Source organism: Solanum pennellii, chromosome 2, assembly GCF_001406875.1.
Source record: "Solanum pennellii chromosome 2, SPENNV200".
NCBI classification, from domain to species: Eukaryota; Viridiplantae; Streptophyta; class Magnoliopsida; order Solanales; family Solanaceae; genus Solanum; species Solanum pennellii.
The window spans coordinates 58,587,338-58,598,237 of NC_028638.1; the positions used below are offsets into that span (position 1 = coordinate 58,587,338).

Here is a 10,900-nt window from a genome sequence, read left to right on the forward strand (position 1 = left end):
TATATATATATAATAAAGAAGCACTCAAGTATGTATTGTCCGTTAAAGAGGCTCACAAATAAACTACATCTTATAAACATTGAATATGATCATGGGATATTGACTCAGTAATTTAAAGATGTAATTGCATTACTTTTGATTTATGATATTCTAACATATATAACCTACTTTTTACATGTTAGCATGCTAGATCCCACAATGGTACTTATATGAACTTGAACAATCTTCAACTCATGAGCTAGCTTTTGGGGTTGACTTATATCCATGTCCTATAAGTATATAGTTTTAGTGTCAGATTCATCCCCATTTAGACTCTCATTCCATGCCCTAGTTGAATCCAGTGAAAAGAGTGTTAGTGTGGCTACATCCCACATTGGTTGGGGAATGGTATCATGAACGACTTATATGCACTTGAGCATTCCTCCCTTCATGAGTTAACTTTTGAGGTTGAGTTAGGCTCATGTGTCATATTTTTACAATATCCACATAAAAAGAAAACAAGAGTGGTTGAATGAGAATAATAAATTTGATTTTTTTTAAATCAAGCAACTTTATATTAAACGGTGTTTGATGCTTAAATGTTTTTCTTTCTAATTTTTTTTTGGTTATTTCTATTTCCTACCTATTAGTTTTATGAGCAAGCAACTCGGTGTTGTATATTTAGCCTTTCCATAACAAGCTCATCGGTATTTAATATCTTCGTTACCGAATGGAATCTCCAAAATTTAAAGAAATATTAGATCTTAACCCATAATTTTAAAGATTTGATGAATTAATGCTAAAATATTTTAAAAACTGAACCATCAGATTAAACTTGTGGATTTGCGTCTCTTGGCATGATGTGTAAAATGGAATAATCATAATAAATGGAAAAAATGACTTGATACACTAATTCAATTTTAGAATTCGATCTTCGATATTCGGTATTCCAATCATTATTAAGGATGGCCTAATAATTGGAAAATCAAGAGCTCAAAATATTATCAACCACATGGAAAAAAGTATTCATTGAAGTAGATACTGCATGTAAAATTAGATCTTAGGCCTAACTTACACCCCAAATGCTAGCTCGAATGGAGGAGGATTGCCCAAGCCTAAGGAGTCCATCCATCTCATTAACCACTGCTGTGAGACTTTTGTTATTAACACACCACCTCACGCCCAGTGCTTAGCATCTGGTGCGTGGGCAATTTTGATTTTTGGGGGGCCCAACATCGAGTGAGACGGGCCCCACTCTGTTACCGTGTTGAATAAGGTGTTTGGCCTAAGTCACACCCTAAAAGCTAGTTCTAATGGAGGAGGATTTTCAAAGCCTTATAAGGAGTCCACCCATCTCATTAACCACTGATATGAGAGTTTTGTCATTCTTTTACTATTTAACACTGCATTTGTCTAATGTGAATGGAAATTGGCACAAAAATGTTCATTCACATATCATATGGTTCAATTTTCATTTTGACTTTTTGAGCCTCTTATCTCAACCTTCCAATATTCATTTACTGTTTGTTTTATTTCCTTTTTTGATTTCTTACAGAAACATGGTTAATAAGATCTTGAGAAAATTATTTTATCTATTTAGAGACCAATTACATAGATTCTGAGGGTGACAAACTACTCCAATATTCTTTACTAATTGAAATTACATATTACAAGCTACTATAATTTGTGGCAAATATCGTTGTAAATAATTATTATTGTTCTCGACCAGAGTAAATACATATTATTGTTATAGTAAAAGTATCATGCTAAGTTGTCAAGTAGGGTGAACAATAGATTAAAAAAAACTTTTAAATACTGCTGTATGTAATTTGTTGACTTCTGTTATTTTGTAGCACAAGAAAAGAAGTTATATTAATGAATTTTCCATTTCAGATTGATTATGGTCCACCTATTTCTTGCCTTCTATATTTGTTTTTCCTCCTTCGTTTCATTCACACTTTTTTCCTCTCAAGTTCTTTCTTCGTCAAGTTTGAAATGTTGAAAGATACAACATATCAAAACTTTTAAGAATTTGCTCAACTGAAATTAGTCTGTGAATCAAATCGATTATAGATGCTTCTAGTGCATTGTATCATAAAAAGAACATGAATATCATATGTGAACAACTAAATATCTGCACCTGTTTTTACTTGATTGGTTGTTATTAGCATTATTATTTAATACCATAACTAGGGAATCAGAAATATAGTGAAACCAACCTTTGTACTTTTTCTCTAGGAAATAAATACGTTCATTTAGAACCTAATGCACTGATAGTAGTGTGCATTTGGTGCACTTAAATCTAAACAGTCACCATACCTTATGGAGTAAGCATCTGGAAGTCCATCAGAAGCTCACTGGGAAGACTTCTCAAGAAATTTTGAGATCTCTTTTGGAAATGGTAGGAGAACTGCCTTCTGGTCTGACCTCTGGATTGAACAGGAACCTTAAAGAAAAGCTTTCATGATATTTACAGTATTACCTCTAGTCCAGAGGCTACTATCACTGAAGTTAGGATCTAAATGGTTGTATCATCACTCTCAGAGGAGGATCCAATGACTGGGAAATGGAGGTAAATAATATTTCTGCAAACTATAGAAAGGAGGAGGGATATCTCTGAAGTTGACGACTCCATGATTCGGTAGGGCAGGGGTAAGAAGATATACACTGTTAGGGGAAAATATGCTTATTTTGGAAATGAAGGCCAACATGAGACACATTGGCCCTGGAAGCATATTTAGAGGGCCAAAGTTCCTTCGAAAGTCAACTGTTTTTCTTGGCTAGTAGCTATAAAGGCTTGTCTCACTCGTGAGAAACTTCAGAGATGAGCTCTAGATGCTTCTTATGCAAAGCCACCAATGAGAACAACAGCCATCTCTTCATCCACCGTGGTTATACCTCACAATTTTTGCAGCTTTTTTTCATTCTAGAAACCTTAAATGGGTGATGCCTGGGAACAATTTTGAGCTTCTGATTCGTTGGGACCAAGCAGGGAGCAATTTTAGGCAAAAGATATGGTGGATAGCTATTCGTTCTTGTATTTGGTTGACCATTTGGATAATAAGTAATAACAGACGTTTTTAAGATAAGAGCAATTCTATCCAGTAAGTTGAGAAGAATTGCATTTTCTGTCTAAAGGATTTTGTATAGAGGAGGCCAACTCCATACTGGACTTTCTAGAAGCCTTGTGAAATGTACATAGGCTTTCTACTTTTGCTTTACCATGGCCAGCACACTATTAATGCAGTTGAATATATGTTACCATCATTTAAAAAAAAAAAGAACCAAAAATTCAAGAGCTTACTTACCATCACCTCTGAAAACTAAACTGAACTTGGCCTCTAATAATCCTTGAGTAGATCTAAAACATGTAGTCTTCCAGAAACTTTAAATCTAAACTTAGGTAGGTTGAGTACCCAACAATCCTGTTGCAACAACCTGATGCTTTGAAGGAATAATGACAACTTCTTTCAAAATCAGATTTTGGAAAATAAAAGGAGGGAAATTGTAGGATACCTAAGCAAAGTTGAAGAATTTGTTGTCTATAATTTCTTCTGCAACCATGCTTATGTTCTCTTTGGAACTCCAAGCCTCATCAAGTTAATGTTCTTTTATTCAAAAGATTGAAAGAGTAATGACTATTTTGTGTTCTTGTTTATTCATATTACTTGCATGTATAATATTTTTTATAGAATTAAATTTAGTTTGAAGGAAGTAATGAGTATAATTTCATTAATAGTTACATAAATATTATTAAGAATATATTCTATAAAAATTGAACAAATATTACTTCTTGAAAATGATGAATGTTAAACTTATTTAATTTCATTAAAAGTGCCAACATATGAATTGCATTTTGTTCCTATGGTTTGTTTGGTAGGATGCATCAGAACTGATACCTTGTTAGGTATACACTCATATTTGTTATTATGTTATATATAATTGATACATGAAAAATCATGGTATTAGCAATGCAAGAGGTTTCCATGCATGCATTAGCACTTTTGAAGATACAATTGCCCCTCTAAACCTTTTCCACCGTATTTGTGGAGGGTATTTTTGTAAACAATTTTTTCAAAAGAAATTATGCAATGCATGTTATTTTTAGTACACCATAACAACACCACATAAAAAATAGCCTCATCATAATTAATGCAAGCATAACTAATACCAACATTACCAATACATACTGCATACACCCTACCAAACTTACCCCCAAGTGTGTTGCTTTTTGTTATAGACATGGGTGTTCCAAAATTCTTGAATATGATGAATATTAAACTTATTAAAGGGATTTCCTATGGAAGGGTAAAAATAAAAAGTATTCTAATATTGAAAGTAACGTAAAGATCATGCATGAGAAGACGAGTAATCCGCTCCCTAAACAAAGATAATTGAAAAGCAAGAACTAAGCTCAAATATGCCCTCAAAAAGTAGTCCAGAAATATGAAAGCATCTAATCTATTTCAAATTGTTCATTCTACTTGCCTATCTGTTGCAAATGCCTTCTGAGCAAGTAGATCAAATTTTAAAAGTGATGATCATTAACGAAATATCGGATTTGACCAAATTGATAATGTTTTACAAAGACAATAAACCAGATTAGAGGTGAAAATATATTGAAGTGCCAACTCAACATTATACACTTCTACAAAGTGAGACAAAAAATCTAGAAGGCCATATACATAAATATTTAGTACATGTTAAAAGATTGTATAGGAGGAGTCTTTGAATGAGGGATAATAATGTTATTCAACTGATGATCTTCAAGAGGCATCATAGTAAAAGTAAAAAACACAACTATTTCAACCGCATTTCAATTAGAATTTAGACGAGTGAACAAAACAGAACTAAATAGAGGTAAGCACTTACCCACAAATGTAGTTCTCTTTAATCAGAACATTTGAGGATTATCAACTGTTGTGTCTATCTCACTTATTGATTCTCTATGACCCGGTAAGATCCACGTATCTGCTAATGGAGCGCGACTCTGAACTTCGAGAAATTGATCGGTGTGCTGGAAAGGGATATGAAGTAAGTCCAAAAGGAAGTACCCTGTAAACTTTCTGTTTGCTTTAGATTCCAATCAACAAAAACTATATTATGATAAAGTCGAATCTATTGGCAGCAAGATAAAACACTTCTCTTTTAAGAGATTCCAAAGAAAACAATCACCGGCGAAAACAGTCCAGTTGACATCACTGCCACTGAGGGTTGAGGTGCTAGGGTTTTTGTGTTTTTGAGAGAAGAATGCTAGAGTACTCTCTTTTCCTTTTTCTAAGAGAACCGTAGACGGGTCTGATATTTTTTACTTTCCATTAGTAAAACTTTGAAGTTATAAATGTAAGAAAATTTCCTCTATTTGTTTGTAGATGTTACTACATGCCGACTTATATTGTGACATTTGCATTAAAAGTCCCTATAACTTAGATATTTTTAATCAAATGTCATTAATATCATGATATTTAATATACATGTCAATAGTTAAATGTCGTTGCCTACTTTCTTGTAGTGTCTAGGGTAGAAATGAAGGTTGGTTAGTTCCAGCTTTAGGCTAATTGTAATTCCTTACATTAATTTGCAGGTTCTTCTTGGAAGATCTGATGTGTCTGGCTGGGGTGATTTCTTGTAGGTAATCTCTTGGAACAGTGTTAAGCTTTTTCTTTCTCTGTCTTTATATCCTTGTTATTTTTGGGCTCATGTTTAGTATTACTAACAGAATGGTGATGGAAAGCATGAGAACCTTGGGGAGCATACTGGTGAAATAATGTCACACCATGAAGCTGATAAGCCTGGAATAATTTATGGATCATGAAAGTTCTTCATTTCTCTTCAATTTAAAGTATCAGGCATGAGAAGCAACTTGCCCTTCATACCTTGTTAAGTTACTCCATAGGGTAGGGCCTCAACTGTAGTCTTACGTAAATCACTTGTCTTGTGTACATGTAGTTTGTACAATGATGCTTATTGGTGGAAGAGTGAGAAGTTGAAGATCGCAAACCAGTCCCCTGATCCAAGTTGCTGAAATTTTTGTAGGCATTCCCTGGATTGGTTTGTCTATGTTAGATCCAATAACACTCCTCTTTGACAGGTTACTATGGCGGCTGGTGTCGTAGAGTTGGTATATTTGCCAAAGAAAGAATTTGTGCAGGAGAGGAACTCCTCTATAATTATCATTATCAGCCAGATACAATGACTGCCTGGGATAGATGAGGAGCTCTTCTATGATTATCATTATCATCTGTTTCTAAGAAAGAGTTTACTGTTACTTCAAGGGCCTTGCTTTTTTATTGGCTCATTCCTTTTTCCAACATCGACCACCTGATTGATCATGTGATCCATTCTTTTTAGGTACTTTTATTGTTGTTATGAGATAACCACATGAATGGACAGAAGACAAGACAATGATTCTAATCCATATCTTACATGATGATGAGAGGAAGTATGTATTTAATGGTTCTTCCCTTAATGGTCCACGTTGGAGGGAAGTTATAGATGAGTTTTGGATGAACTCTGGCAAGTAAGAAACTTATGACAAACACCAAATTAAGTTCAAGTGCAACAGATCAAGGATAGAAGCAAAAAAAATAAAAAAATTGAGGACATCCTTCAAGGTTGCTATGGATATGGTTGGGATCCTGAAAATAACTGAGGTACTTGTCCATCTGAGATTTGGGCGGATCATGTGTTGGTAAGTTATCTAGAGGTGTGAAAGTATGTATGTTCTATTATTGAGCTAACATTTTGTTTTCAATATTTTACAGAAAAAGAGAAAAAAACATAAACATTACCATGTACGGGCATGAGGGGATTCAACAATGACATTTTGAAAATCATTCGTCACTGCTTGTTTTCACAGCCCAATCAAATGAAGCAACTGGAGTTGGTAAAGAACCTGTATCTTGTGATGACTACTCTGATGGTATTTGGCATACGCATGTCGCAAGTAGTGGTACTGGGACAGGGAAGTGGACAATGACTGATCAATCTATGGCAATAGATGATGGCTAATCTACATGTCGAAAAAAGGTCATGCTACAGCTATTGACAGCATACATGAATCTTTTAGGGAACATTTGAAGTGGAAGAAAGACAAGGTGGAAGCAAAATAATTTTTTGACATGGATATCTACTTTGAGCAAGTCGTCATTTACCCAATTGCAATATATCATGAAATTTTTTTGTATTGATGATAATCAATTTGCATGATGTTTGTCCATATGGCCAGAAAATGATAAATTTAGTGGGTTGAGAACCTCGGACAAATTTGAGAAAATAGTGGTTCTAATTGGTTATGTTGTACTCTATTACGAAGAAATGCCAACTTTATACGTGTGTAATGATTATCTATGCGTACAATTCTCTATGGAAAATTTACTTGGTGTAGGATCCTCAGAATATCTTCTTTTGTATCATGATATTTCTTTGTCATGTTTCATTATTTGTGCTTCTTGTTAGGTAATCTGGTCCAGTACTACTAGTATTGACATTGTATTTTTTTAAATTTTCGCAGGTTGCTTATGTGTCCATGGAAATAATATAAGCCTATCCAGTAGTGGCACCGAGTAAGACACGACATTGAGGATTACATCGTACACGTTGTAGTTTCTGATCAGTGTGAATAGATTGCCAAGAACGGTCGTTTTCTTGTACACAGCAACATACATCCAGGATTGGTATGGCTTGGGTTGTTATCTTCTTTGGGGATATCACGCGTATATATGAACCTACAGGTTTCTAACTTGAAACATTTCGTCGGCGGATAATAGCTGCTTTTGTCTTGCGCTACAGTTTCAGATGCATGTTCCACATGATAAACCAAAACAACTCATCGCTGGTAAGTGAATGTTTGAGACAATTAATTGACACGTTAGAAAAGTTGCTAAAGCATTTAGTCAAATTGGCACCTATGTCTGGTATAAATCTAAAGATTCGACATAGTAGTTGTTTATGGCTTTACTTTAAGGTAAAATCTTAAGCTGTCAATTCAGCATTTACTGTTAATACTTGAGGAGTCTTTAATTTTCAATGTTGTAAGATTATAAATGGAGAGCAATATTTTCTATTAGCTTTTTTATACTGTTGACTGATTGAAAAGCTGATTATATCCATCTGTTTGTCTAGCTTCAACAGTTCTATGTTCGTGTTTGATATAATTGTGTTGGTGCAGTTGATGAGACATACATAAAGGGGAGCTCCAAAGAAAGAAGTAGCAGGCGCGTCTTAACCACCACAAAGGATTATAACTTTGCAAAATGTCCTTTGTGCATGTGATTTTGACATGCGGTTTATGTTTATTGCAGCTGGTTGGGAAGATATGAATCCTAATGTTTTTCAATCACATTGCACAAAAATGAATGCCTATAATCCTAATGATGTAGCCTTTTGTTACATAATTTATTGGTGGGAACATAAAAGCAGTGGTGAAAAATTTTCGGAGTATGAACGTGATGTAGTTGTTGTCTTTGTTGATAGCACTGTCGAACAATACACCGGGGATCAACAGGGTTTTTTGTCTTCGAGGGAAATGCATGTTTGACGAGAAAAAAAGTATATTTAAAATAGTTTTTTTAACGAAATATCAGGACACACAACTCCAATTTCAACTTTAAAAATTTCAAATAAAATAGAAAACGTTATTTTCATAACTAAGCTCTTAATTAGTTGCCTAAATTTGAGTGGGAATCATAACTTATCGCAAATAAAGGCTATGGCATGAATTTCTCGCTGATAATATGTGCTGCAAGAACATGTTTCTTATGTCATGTGATAGATGACGGCAATGATTCTTTTAAAAAAAAATGCACTTTGTTATAAAATAAAGTATTATAATTTAATAACAAAGAAATAGAGAGAAAGAGTGATAATATTTTTCTTTCAATCTTTCAATATTTTAGTGTATTTGTATCTACATATAAGATGACTATATATAGAAAGCAAGTATATGCTTAATCTTTCAAAGTCATGAAAGAGATCTTTAAAGTCATTATTAAAGCTCCTAAAGTCATACTTAAAGTCTTTTAAAGTCATGAAGTGTGGATTTGATACATGACATCCACACCACATTATTTACTAACACACTCGATATACCAAATTATAAATACATTACGTTTGTGCACTTTTCAAGTTCTATTATCAAGCCATGGTTTGCTAATTACATTTGTACCTTATTTTTTCCTGCAGTTACTGATAATATGATATAGTTCGTGTAAATGATGCAGTGAATTATTCTTAATTTAATCAAACTCATGTAAACCTTGTGGCTTGTTAAAGTCGATGCTGGTCTCATGTCTCACCAGTGGCCTAACAACTTCTACGTGTTTATAATTAAATTGCCGAGTGTTTTTCTGTGTTTGAAGCGTCATGCTGAATTTCGTGTACGCAATCGGGAGTTTTGAACAATGTTAAAAGAGATTGAGTTGATAAATGAGTGGGTTAATGATCCTCTCAAAGTTATGTGTTAATGCAGGATCATAACTCAATCTATTCAATTTTTATTAAATTTTATTCTTTTTATAATTTATTTGAATACTCAATAAAATATTTTTTCTTATATTATGATTATAAAAAACTATGTACCATAAAAATATATTATTTAAAAATATTTAGACAAAATTTTCTGAGTCAATCTAGGTGTTGTATAATAATAGGGCAAGCCATAATTTTATTTTATTTTTCATAATTTTATGGCACCCTTATTTATAGGTTTACCTAACTGTTAGTTGTACAGAAAATGGGCGCCGTTCCCATTTGAAACATTAAAGAGAAATAATTGCTCCTTTTTTTTATTAAGTCCCATTAATTTAAAGTGTGTCCCACCACCACGTGAAAAGGAAACCCCACTAGAACTTACTCCTATAAAAGTAAGCCAATAATATTAGGCAACACTAGCACGATTGAAGTGCAGACTTCAATTAGGGTGTCAAAAATGGAATACTAATTAAAATTATGACATCTTCATACTCAAAATCACCATGCAGATAAAGTTTAAAAGATAACAATAGTCAAGATTCTGTTCTTTTTATGACAATGTTAATAATTTTAATATGAGAAAATTTTAGAAATAAGTCGTGGATAAAAAGTAATTTTAATATGAGAAAATTTCAGAAATAATAAATATAATAAGGTTGAATAGTTATTGTATTTTATAACTGTTGGGATTTAGCAAGTGTGAATGGGAAAAGAAAAGAGAGAATATGAAAAGTGGGGGAACTACTTTGGAGGGAAAATGAAAAGTCATTTGCAAAGTGCAAATAAAAAGTCATTTCTCCCATATCGGCAAAAGAAAGAGAAATTGTTGTCCTTATAGAAGGAAACACTTCCATTACTTCTTGAAGAGCTAAGAAGAAGATGTCCCCTCGCGTCGTTGTCGTCACAGACACGTTCCTTGCTGAAAATGGCTATAAAAGGAAGTCAATTTTCAATTTTTTCAAACACTGAAAATTTCCCTTCTCTGCATTTATTTTTCTCTCAAATAAAATCAAAGTGTCGATCGATTGAGTCTGTGTGACTTGTTGTTGTTCTTAAGTTCGTTGAAGTTTGAGGTACCGCTATTTCTTTAACAGTCACTGAACAGACACGTTCCTTGCTGAAAATGACTATAAAAGGAAGTCAATTTTCAATTTTTTCAAACACTGAAAATTTCCCTTCTCTGCATTTATTTTTCTCTCAAATAAAATCAAAGTGTCGATCGATTGAGTCTGTGTGACTTGTTGTTGTTCTTAAGTTCGTTGAAGTTTGAGGTACCGCTATTTCTTTAACAGTCACTGAACAGACACGTTCCTTGCTGAAAATGACTATAAAAGGAAGTCAATTTTCAATTTTTTCAAACACTGAAAATTTCCCTTCTCTGCATTTATTTTTCTCTCAAATAAAATCAAAGTGTCGATCGATTGAGTCTGTGTGACTTGTTGTTGTTCTT

General features: G+C 33.4%; 1 protein-coding gene across 10 annotated transcripts in view; it reads left to right on the forward strand.

Moving 5' to 3' along the window:
• The window catches only part of LOC107011481 (histone-lysine N-methyltransferase CLF-like), a 20,539-nt gene extending 12,118 nt beyond the window's left edge, over positions 1-8,421 (forward strand). For 6 of the 10 annotated variants that reach the window (XM_027914548.1, XM_027914545.1, XM_015211002.2 and 3 more), the window contains 3 exons: positions 5,564-5,611; positions 5,699-5,828; positions 5,929-6,670. In XM_027914548.1, coding sequence (XP_027770349.1) covers positions 5,564-5,611; positions 5,699-5,747 — 97 coding nt within the window. In that variant the 3' untranslated portion in view covers positions 5,748-5,828; positions 5,929-6,670. Of the gene's footprint in view, positions 1-5,563; positions 5,612-5,698; positions 5,877-5,928; positions 6,671-6,743; positions 7,077-7,492; positions 7,817-8,149 lie in introns of those variants that run through there. The other 4 variants (XM_027914542.1, XM_027914543.1, XM_027914547.1 and 1 more) reach the window with 4 other exon arrangements.
• Positions 8,422-10,900: the final 2,479 nt, after the last annotated feature.